Genomic DNA, 12,131 nt, shown 5'->3' on the forward strand with positions numbered 1-12,131 from the left:
CCCCATTCGTCCTTCTTCTTGACCAATCACGGCAGAACAACGTGGCCAGGAAGTAAAAACACAGCGGCTCCGTCCTGGAAAACGCTACTATGTTAAAAGTCATCTTGAATCAGTGTAACCTGCTCTCGCATACTACAGTGTTTACTCTATAGCGCGCTAGGATGCGGTTTAGGACAGAGCCAACGCTGTCAATGCGCTGCTCGCAGCAGATTTATTTCATGAACTTTATCCAACTATTCAAATAAGCGCGTTAGGCAAAAAATATACCATCATATTTATTTATCAGAGATTTTTTTAAGCCTTCCACAAAAATGTAGTTTTAAGACACATTAACCATTAAACATTAATTTAAGGAAAAACAGAAAAACAGTCAGGTCCATAAGTGTTTATTTGCTGTGACACAATTTTCGTAATTTTGCCTCTATACACCACCACAGTGGATTTAAAATAAAGCAATCAAAATGTGATTGAAGTGTAGACTTTCAGCTTTAATTCAAGGGGTTTAACAATAATATTGCATTAACTGTTTAGGAATTGCAGCCATTTTTTACTGTCATTCCATTTTCACAGGGTCAAACGTTATTGGACAAACTAACCTAATCATGAACATTAGGATTATTTTTAAATACTTGGAAGCAAATCCTTTGTAGTCAATGACTGCCTGAAGTCTGGAACCCATGGACATCACCAAATGCAGAGTTTCCTCCCTAGAGACGCTTTGCCAGGCCTTTACGCCAGCTGCCTTCAGTAAGTGAAAAGCAGCTCAGTTGGGTTGAGCTCATCAGACATTTAAGAACAATCCATTTCCAGGCTCTTGGGTTGCTTCTGCAGTGTGTTTTGGGTCATTATTTATCTGTACTGTGAAGTGCTGTCCTATCAGTTTTGCAGCATTTGACTGAATCTGAGCAGAAAGTATTCAGAATTCATCTTGCTACTTCTATCAGCAGTCACATCATCAATAAACCCCAGTGACCCAGTTCCACTGGCAGCCATACATGCCCATGCCATAACACTGCCTCCACCATGTTTGACAGATGATGTGGTTTGCCTTCCTTTTCTACCTTCCTTTCCTTCTCCATACTCTCATCATACTGGTACAAGTTAATCTTGCAGAACTGGTCAGGCTTTCTTTTTTAGTCTAATCTGGTCTTTCTGTTCTTGAGTGTTACCAGCGGTTTGCATCTTGAGATAAACCCTCTGTATTTACATTCCTGAAGGTGTCTCTTGATTGTAGACTTTGACAATGATACACCTACCTCCTCCAGAGTGTTCTTGACTTGGCTAGATGTTGTGAAGGGGTTTTTCTTCAACAAGGAAAGAATTCTGTGATCATCCACTTTAGTTGTCTTCCATGGTCATCCAGGCCTTTTGGTGTTGCTGAGGTTGCCAGTGCATTCCTTCTTTTTAATGATGTACCAAATTGTTGATTTGGCCACTCCTAAAGTTTCTGCTATCTCTGATAGGTCTGATTTGTTTTTGTCAGCCTAATGATGGCCTCCTTCACTTGCATCGATAGCTCTTTAGACCGCATATTGAGAGTTCCCATGAACAGCTACCAAATACAAATTCAGCACTTGGAATGAACTCCAGACCTTTTATCTGCTTAGTCTGTCATGAAATAATGAGGAAACAGGTCACACTTGGCCATGAAACCGCTTATCAGTCAATTGTCCAATTGCTTTTGAGCCTGCGAAAATGGCTGTAATTCCTAAATGGTTAATGCTATATTTTTTGTTAAACCTCTTGATTTAAAGCTGAAAGTCTACACTTCAATAACATCTTGATTGCCTTATTTCAAATCCATTGTGGTGGTGTACAGAGGCAAAATTACCAAAATTGTCACTGTTAAAATACTTATGGGCCTGACTGTAAATTAAAAAGAAAGAAAAAAAAAGCCATAGTGACTGGCATAATTTTTAATCCATTTATTTAATGACAAATCGTGATTATTTACATTAATAACTAATATAAATAGAAATAATTATGTAGCTATAACTGAATAATAGCTATAACCCCTCTGATAGAGATTAATAAGCAGTTCCATGGCTGTCATAGCATTTTAAATAAAAGAATTAAATAAAATGAGATCTCACTGCAAAAACTTTACACAACTTAAAACTCCAATAAATTAAAACTGATATTGTTACAGAAGGCTATATAGTTTCCACATTTGCCAGCAAAAAATCTTGATGTATAAAAGCTCAGTCTTCAACATAAACTTTACTTTTTAATTTGGTTGAATTCTTTGGTTGAATGTGTTATTTCACCAAGAAACAATGTGAAGTCTTCTGTAAGGAGATGTTTGTTTAACATTTATGGACAGGTGTGTCGACAGTTTGTAACAGTCCGGACTGACTAACCTATCATATGCAGATGTTCCCCAACATTAAACAGAACTATAAACGGATAAAAAGTGTCATTTCTAATTTATAAAGAATAATGTAATCGTCAGCAAATTGCTGTGGTATAACAGGAATAAAACACTTAGGAGAATAACTGGGGTGGTAAAATAACTCCGCTTTGCATCAGACTGCATCACACCACCCCACTGATTATCTACAAGAGCATACTCGAGTGTTTTATTCCTTACATAATGTGTTTTAGGGCACAGATCAGCGAATTTTATAGAACTGGGTGTAAACAGAGCCTCCTGTAACATTTGCCATGTTGGTTTAATTATCAGTCACTCCTACTCCTTCACACTGACACTATTAATAGTCTTGCCACAGTATTTCAAGACTAAATAGTATCAGTCTTTAAACATGCTCATTAGTTACTGTTTTTGAAATAAGATTTTTGATCAGTCTTCATTTTCTTATCAATGCAACGAAAAAAATGAGACAAAACAACAATTTTCTTAAATAAATGATTTATATAACTCACATTCAAAGATGTCATTTTTTTTTCTTAAAAAAATATCCATCCATGCAACAACAACAAAGGGAGGAATACATACTTTTTGGGGGATAATTTTTCAGCAAATTTTTTTTTTCTCTACTCGTACAATCTCACATCTATGGAGAGACTAAGAACATCCACCACAGAGGAGACCTGTTTTTGTTTTCTTCCCGACACGAAAGACAGCAACTTCAATTTTCCGCTAGTCGTGTGAGCGTTTCTTTCTCCTGCCCTGGCACAGAACAGACTTCCTGTTACACTAAAGAAGCCAGGAATCACACCCATCAAGCAGCAGCGTAATGATTTATGACCGCTTTTTAAACTTTCATATCCTGGTCAGCTCTCGAACACTGAAAGGCTGGACAAACATAAACCCTGGGTAAGTATTTACACACATGTATGTGTCGGAGAGCTGATCTAGATTTTGTAACAATGATCACAAAGCACAAACAGGACAGAACTCTAGACTTGTCTGTAAATCCTGGTTTGTTTTTTTCTTACTGCTCTTTGTTAAGTTTAAGTGTCTGCACAGCAAAACGGTCAGTTTTATTATATTATCACACTCGCAGTATTTATGCTTTGCGCTTGGACAACTGATTACAGTTTCAGTGTGCATTTCCCTTTACATGGTGATGTGCATGAAAATACAAAGAAAGAATGCTGAGTACATTCTCAACTCCGAGAGGAGAGGACGGAGCAGAAATGGTGGCCATTCCTGTGACATCCAGAGCAAGACAAATAATCTAATCTAGTCTAGACTCAGTAGTGAAGACCACTCTTGACTCTCGATTACAATACAAAGAGGCGGCACCGCTATAAAGGTCGAGGGTCACAATATCACAGCAATACTACACTGATAATATCAATACAGTAATGCATGTGTAGGACAACGCATTGCATCAGGTTACACAGAGACAACGATCTAGATAAAGGGGAGTCTGTGGTGTGCCAGAGAAAAGAAAAAGAAACTACTGATCACCAAAAAATACGATGGCTATAGTTCCATCTACACACACACTACACCCTAACCAAGTGGTGACGAGAAAGGGGACACGACGAGCAAAATGGGAAGAGAAGGTGGAGTCTCTAAATGTGTTGCTACATGTGCTGATGGACAGTTTACTCTGAATGTGTGAATAATTTATAAACAGTCCTAAAACCAGGAATAAAATGGCAGGAGAGGGTGGAGGGAGGAACTGAAGAACCATGCTGGATGTTTTTAGAACACAATCCAAATCTACAGTGCAAAAAATAGGAAGGATCTCTTTCAGCATAACCATATTTGAGAGAAATAAGAGAAAAAGAAGGTGTCTACGGATATACACACTGTCCCACAGACTACCCTAGGACTGGCAGTACTACCATAAACCATAAACCATAAAAGAAAGGACTTCAATACAAAAAAAAAAAAAAAAAGAAAGAAAAAGCAAAAAAATAAATGAATAAAATGCCAAAATGCAAGGCTGGCTCTAACTGAAGTGGATAACTGCAGAAATGATAACATTATTTTTTTTTTAAATAAAAAAATATATATTAAAAAGCATGTGACCTCAAACAGGATTTTGTTTGCACAGCTAGGCTGTGGATGGTATTTGATAGTACAAGGTGAGAATCACCTTTTTATTTTTATCAAGGGGGGCTGGTAAGCCTTCCACCCTTATTTTACAGTAAAGCTTTCATAACTGCTCCCTTTTCTGAGCCCCTGTAGGAATACTGCAGTAGGGATTTATTCCCCAAACATTACTATCCTCCACACACACACGTGTACACACACGCACGCGCCCTCCACCAACCCAACAATGTAAAGAGGACCTGACCCTGGACTTGCCCTGAGCTGTGGCTGCTTACTCTTATCTGACTGCAAAACCTCAAATGGCCACACGGTGGCGACGAATCCACAGGACGCGCAAAATGATCCCAGCTCCTGCTTCATGGAGCCATTCCTACCATATCTGTCCTTTCTGAAGGGGGGCACGAGCAAAGACCCAGCCAGAGGTCACCTCCAATTCCCACCCCATGAAAAGCTTCGTAATACCCTCGTGCTCTGAGTGCTGAGACGCAGAGGCCGTGTCTCCCTGCTTGCAGCTTGTCTTAATGTGTCACCATTTACAGAAATGTCAGTTTTGTCACTGCCACCATAGAGACAATACAGAAATAACTGAGGATGAGGGAGGAAGTGGGGTTCATAAGAAAAACTCAGAGGTGAAAGATGTTTTGGCTACTGGTTCTCCTCGCGGATCCCTTCGAGGATGTTGATGAGGCTCTCTAGTCCAAACATGTAGCCTCGGTCTGGCCCGTCGTGCACCGTCTGGTCATCCCGGAACCCTTTGAAGGTGCTGTGGGCAAAGTCTATCATGCGCACATCGATGCTTGCAGGGGGCGGGTCCAGGGGCAGAGACTGGCACCCTGCCGTGTCCTTCTCAGAGGATGCCTCGGCCCGCTCGGGCTCCCTGCCTTCGTAGATGATGAGCAGAGAGCTGGAGTAGAAGCGGTAGGAGGCTTGGCGCTCGAGCACAGCTTTGAGGCTGCGCAGCTTGCTCAAGATGGGCTCGAAAAGGTCCCGGCGCAGATCGGCACCATTGTGCATGAACTGGTAGAGCGCGTGGCGGAAGCCCTCAATTGACAGACCTCGGCCGTAGTACTTGTTGCGGCACAGATAGTGGCCTGTGTCCATCTGGTACACCTGGGACAAAAAGAAAGACAAAAGGAATAAGGCTCCAGTTCTCAAATACGAGTATTCACGTTTTATTTACTTACTACATTCAAATGCTTTTAAATATTAATGCCGTTCTAATTTTACTAAACCACTAACAGGATATGCAGGTCTAACTAGCAGTTGCACAACACTAAGCATTTATACTGCATAAAAAAACAGAAGGTGAAATGTGTCACTTTCATAAGCAAAGAACAACAACAAAATGATCCTTTCATAGGTTTATTGTAGATATCAGCATTTCAAGGTTTGTTTAATGGTTTTATTTATTCACCCCAAGTTCTGCTTTTTTTGCAGATGATATTAAGCTATATTCCTCATTTCTTCTTGTCCTTGTGCAGGAATAATCTTATTTAAGCCCCTTTAAGACAGAATTAGGCTGCCAACCCAATTCATTATGCATGCTCATTATGTAGGATATTGCATAACAAACGGCAAGGTGAAACCTACGTAGTACATTATATGCCCATTTCATTCACTGAAAACGAGAGACTAAAATAAGTGCCTGCTGGAGTTAACCATCTATGTGCAATATCATCACTGTTCGGACAGTTTAATTATTAAACAATATGTTTAATTATTATTGAATAAAATCACATATTTATTAACTTTTTAAATTACATTTTTCTACATAAAAATGCCCTATAAAAATACATCTAAGAAATAAAACATAGTATCTTATATTTTCCCCTCAAAATACAAATAATCCAAATATATAGAATAATTCAAATATATATTTAAACTGTGATATTCCTCCTCACAGCTCTAATTGACGGCTGCCAAATTTATAGGGTTGATGGTCTTTTTTTAAACCAGCCCTCATCACGACACAGTCGTCTTGGAGGTCAATTTCAGTGTTCCAACGTCACGGCTGTGTACACATTCATCAATCAACACGGTGGCGCAAAGCAAGGCATTAATTTGCGCTGGTTGTTTTTGTTCCAGGTCTTTCACTGCGGATAGAGTTATCGGAGTTAGACACTGTATCAGTCGGAGGAAAACAGTTATTCCCAGCTAGATAGAAGTGGACAGCTATAATGGGAACCACTTCACTCAGCCATGCAGCTTCATTCCTCACTTCACAGCCCCTTGTCATGGCTCTAGAATTAGAAAGCAGGAAAGCCATTAATGAAAGCCACTTCCTGCTTGGACGCCTGACCAAAGTGTACTCAAACAAGGCAGTGGGTATAACGTTAAAAGCTGTGTATGCACATTAAACAGGATGCACATTCTCTGTGCTGCTACCTAGAGACCGCCTGAAAATTAATGGTACATACATGAACAAAATCATAGTAGACACTCAAAAGCTCTGAACATAGATGCAAATACCACATTATACTGCTGACTAAAGCTGCAGTGTAAATATTCTCATGTTCCCAACATTCTTGTAATAGTTCAGTCAGTGTTGTGTCAGGCCACATACAATATACGTCAGCTAAGATACGTCAAAAAGTCATTACGCCCTAGTATTAGGCATCAAATAAGTCCGAGTTCACTGTGACAGCCTGGAGCCACAGCCAATCCATATACAGAGTGCGACAGTATTAGCATGTAAACAAAGCAAACAAGACTGAGAGCCTGAATGATTCTGATACTGTAAGAGGAAGGATTCAGGACTGATGGAGTTTTAGCTTTTTTCTTGCTGAACAGATATCTGTTCTCTAATTTGATAGGTAGCTAATGGACCGAGGATTATAGCTGATTTTATCCTCTTAGAGTTTGTATTGTAACGCAGTTCGGAACTGTTGAGTTTGAGAACTCGTGAAAGCCAGTAGTGACTAACAGGAGGTGTTTGTGAGTTTCTCCACATTTTAATATTGCAAACTTGAGTGTGCGTGATTCAAGCCCTCAGCTTGCAAGAGCTGTGTCAATTTAAACTCTAGCGAAGTTTGTAGCTAGCGTACCAACACTATCCACTTTGTGCAAAACAGCCTGGAGATTAGACGACAAAATACACAAAGAAAACAGAAACCAAAACTATCACATTAGGTGACTTGTTCGACTAGTTTATGTTTGGGCTCGTATGATACTAAAAAAAGAACAGTTTCACCACAGCAGGTGATGCATGAGCACTGCAGCTGGATCAGGCAGTCATAGTGAGAGCTAACATTCTGTACCTTAAAAAATTAACTCAACAGTGAGCAGAGTAATCAGGCCAAATTTTCCATCTCTTTTAATTAGAAGGTTAAGTGAAGACATGCACAGAAGAAGCAAAACCAGGTGCAGGAATACTTGTTCATGCAAATGTAGAATGCTGCTGGGACATCTACACAGTTACATCACGTTGCATGAGACGAAAGTTTACAGTCTGATTTTTGCATTGGCCAACAACCTAAAAGGCATTTTCTCAAAACAGACAAGCAAATACTTGGTGCAAACTGAAAGAAACCATGCACATATGGTCGTCTTTACCTGCATCCCACACACACGCACGCCCAGAGTGGCAGAGGTGCTCTGCTCACACTTCTTCATCTGACGAGCGGCCTTCTCCTCAGAGGCGTCGTCGCCGTGCTGCCGCGTGCCCATCTTCAGGTCCAGGATGCAGGGGCAGCTGAAGTGATGTACTACGTTCTCGAGGAGTAGAAATTCTGAAGAGAAGCTCAGTCAAGGAACACTTCCAATGGGGAGGTCCATAATAACAAGCACTAACAGACTCTGTTTTTGTCTGCATATTTAAAGCAAGGAATGACACCATTTAAGATCTGAAACACAGAACAACCTCTCTTATTGGACCTTTTCTTCTTTTCTTTTTTTTTTTTTTGCCAATACTGCAAATTCATTTGTTTTATGTTAACTAGTCAAATTTACAGCTTGCTAAAGTACCTGCTGCTGCATTTTTTTTTAACTACTCGAACGTAATACGTTTAACTTCTACCACACTGCTGCTAAATTCTCGATTCTGGCTCGTCAGATCATGTCGATTAATTTTCTTGATAGTGTTTCTATAGTAACAACTCGCACAGGGATAATGCACAAACTTTAAAAAAAACAGTGTAATTGCTTTTGTTTAATCAGCATTTTTGTAAGAAGTCTCCAGTGTCAGTGCTACTTGTAATCTTTAATAAATAAGAAATTGCTATAGTATAAGAAATATAAAACACTTTGGGACATGCTGTTATAGGAAAACAATCAGCTTCAGGGTGATAACAGTAACTCTGCTTTGTGCCTGGCCGCAAAATATCATCCTGTAGTTGGTTTTATTTCCTATACCAAATTATCCTCATGATCACAATCAATAGAAGTTTTTTGCTACAATATTTATTATGTATATTTTAATTTCACTCAGCCTCAGCTACCAAACTGGATTTAGTAAAACTTTTTGTGTGTATGAAGGCATTACTGAGAAATCTGATCTTGATTCTTAATATGTCACAGAGCTTTGCAGCAGGATAGAGCCATTGCTAACCCAGTGCTCCAATAGCCTAGAGCTTCATTTAGAAAAGAGAACAAACCGACACCCATTTTGGACAGCAAGTCTATTGTGTCAGATTTCTGGGGCGTGCTGAATAAATTAAGTTGCCTACTGCTAAATCCCAAGTGGCGCCTTCTGACTAAGTACAGGAAATTAGCAAAATGCAGAGTGATTACCTCGGTCAATTTCAGCGCTAGTAAAATCTAAACAAGACAGACATGAGTGAGCCAAGCGGAAAATCTAATCTGGACAGTCTCTAGTTTCTGCAGCTGTATGGGAGATTATTTTTGCTTCAGGGATAAAGTCAACTAGACAATGATGGGAGACCACCAGAAACACCTGAACTTGGATCCCTGAGCTCGCAGCCAAGTTCACTGACAGAGACAGAGAGCTCAAGCTCGAGAGTTTTTTTTTTTTTCTCGTCCCATTTTCTTTGTGATTACATTCAGTGGGACATGAGGGCACGATATTTCGGAGAAAAACAGAATAATCTCTCACAATATCTTTACCCTGATTTTAACCTCTGGAACATAGTTTGTTATGGAAACTACTGTGACACGATTCAGCACGAAAACAAGCCCAACCAAACAAAAGTTTCACCTTCAGCTGTATGTCCTCACCCCTTTTTTTTTTTCAACACAGCAGTGTGTCAGGGAACCAGTGAACCCTTTCAAGAAGCGGCTCTTGTAGCCAGCTGTGTTCAGAGTCAAACTATTATGTACTCAGTTGTGAGAGTTTACTACTGAACAGCATAAAATTAAAAAACAACCATGTAGAATTTTACAAGTTACAAGTGCCTCTGGTTTCGAGAATATATTTCATGGGCCAAAGTTAAATCCTTCAGCACATATATGCATGATAAAAAGCCAACAATTATGCGCAAGAGATGTTGTCATTTAAGTGCTGCTAAATGTAGGTGCATTAAAATAAACACCCCCACATAGTTCACACCTTATTTTAATAACAGTCACGTGAATAACTTTGTTCAAGTCGTTGTCGTGGTGACAAAATAATGCCGCCAGCCCCAAGCCCCTGACATTACTATTGCTTAGCTTGAGACGAGCAGCATTTTGGTTTGATTTTTCCAGACAAGATCAGATCTTTTATCATGGAATGGTTTCTTCTCACTTAACCAACCTGAACCATACCTGCCTCATAAGGAAAGACTGTTATAGCACACAGCAAAGCAGGATACTGTAGAGCTTCCTCTCCTTGGATTCAGAGCGCATGCGGCTGAGCTGCTGCTTGTGGCAGCGCAGGCTCCAGGGGTTGTGGCTGATCTTTTCTGAGCTCAGGCCACTGTTGCCATCCAGCATTTGGAAGGGCACGTCAGAGCAGATCTGCAAGTCCAAACGTGGACTCTTCAGCTCTTGCAGACTGACGACACAGAAAAGAGAAACTTGGTTATTCACAGCACAAGCTTGCTGTAGGCACAAGGTTAAGACATCAGCTAACTGAGTCACTGAATATCATGTTGCCTTAGTGACCATGTTGGATTTCATTGAAGACACTAAGCATTCGAACGAGGAATGAACAAGATGTTCAGTCAACTCTAATAAGCTTGATTTTAAATTGAAAAAATTATAAAACAAACTCCCAGTTATTTGCAGTGCAGTTCATATGCCAAGAGTATACTGATCCTCTTACTTTCTGGGTAACAAAAAAGCCCAAATTCCCATTTAAGGCATTTCAATTACACTTTATTACAGACAAACACAGGAGAGAAATATTTTCAGCTCAAATGTTCAATGTGTGTAGATTAGGGCTGTTCAAACACTAAGAAATCAGTGTTTGATAATATATAATAACCATAATTACTGAATACATACACTAAATGACCAAAAGTATGTGGACACCTGACCATCACACCCATATGTGGTTCTTCCCCAAACTGTGGCCACAAAGTTGGAAGCACAGAATTATCTAGAACATCTTTGTATGCTGTAGCTTTTCGACTTCCCTTCACTGGAACCAAGAGGCCCAAACCTGTTCCAGCATGACAATGCTCCTGTGCACAAAATGAGGTCAATGAAGACATGGTTTACAAAGGTTGGAGTGGAACAACTCGAGCAGCCTGCACAGAGCCCTGACCTCAACCCCACTGAACACCTTTGGGATGAACTGGAACGCCAACTGCACCCCAGACCTTTCCCTATATCAGTGCCTGACCTCAATAATGCTCTTGTGGCTGAATGATCACAAATCCCCACAGTCACGCTCCAAAATCTAGTGGAAAGCCTTCCCAGAAGAGTGGAGCTTATTATAACAGCAAAGGGGGATTAAATATGGAATGGGATGTTCAAAAAAAAATAAATAAATAAATAAATAATCACATATATGATGGTCAGATGTCCACATGCTTTTATATATAATGTATTACATATTCAAAGGCAAACATCTACATTATGTGTCACTTTTAGTTGCTCAGTATAAATCTGTAAACACCTGTAATACTCTAGATGTGGTATTCCTCAATTTCTAGCACACACTTACTGAATCACTCTTTCTGTTGCCAAATCTTGATCCATATTTCATGATGCATATAGTGCATTATGTAGGTTCTACAAAGCCATTAAGTTACAGCCTTTACAGTGAGCATAAATTAGACTGGGATTTGACCTATCTGTGGTGAAAGGGTTTGAAGAATGATTACTGTGTGAAGACGAGGTAAAGTGGGCAGATTTTTAGAGGGACCTCAGATTGAGTATGTAAAAACAACCTAAACATACAAACACATTAAAACATAATATGTTAAAAATAAACAAACATGATTTTTTATGACTAAAAAATGGCACTGCCTCATTATGATCTACTTTACTTAAAAAAGCAACATTTTTCACCCTCCATGGTATGTGCAATAGGAATGCAGTGTTTCCTTACTGCTAATATTTGCTCTCTGTGGCAATATTATAGTCTCAATAATACTCAGATGCATTTGAATAGTAATCTTTTAAATAATTAATATTTTGATGCAGTTTCATGTTTATAGCTCTATAACAGACTTGGTCCATAATGCTACTGTTACTACAGAGTAGGATTGTACGATTTAATTGTCTCTACACGATATTAGCCTGCCATGATATCCAGTGATGTTTTTCACTGATTGTA

The 12,131-nt window shown here is 39.5% G+C and overlaps 1 protein-coding gene across 4 annotated transcripts in view; it reads right to left on the minus strand.

Annotated features, from left to right (window-relative positions):
* Positions 1-2,852: 2,852 nt before the first annotated feature.
* ip6k1 (inositol hexakisphosphate kinase 1) overlaps positions 2,853-12,131 on the minus strand; it is a 35,249-nt gene continuing 25,970 nt past the window's right edge. For all 4 annotated transcript variants that reach the window (XM_026932703.3, XM_026932704.3, XM_053227069.1 and 1 more), the window contains 3 exons: positions 10,219-10,400; positions 8,024-8,199; positions 2,853-5,581 (listed from right to left, as the gene is read on the minus strand). In XM_026932703.3, the coding sequence (XP_026788504.1) occupies positions 5,117-5,581; positions 8,024-8,199; positions 10,219-10,400 (823 nt within the window). In that variant the 3' untranslated portion in view covers positions 2,853-5,116. The remainder of the gene's footprint in view (positions 5,582-8,023; positions 8,200-10,218; positions 10,401-12,131) is intronic.

The sequence above is a fragment of the Pangasianodon hypophthalmus genome, chromosome 20 (genome assembly GCF_027358585.1).
Source record: "Pangasianodon hypophthalmus isolate fPanHyp1 chromosome 20, fPanHyp1.pri, whole genome shotgun sequence".
NCBI classification, from domain to species: domain Eukaryota; kingdom Metazoa; phylum Chordata; class Actinopteri; order Siluriformes; family Pangasiidae; genus Pangasianodon; species Pangasianodon hypophthalmus.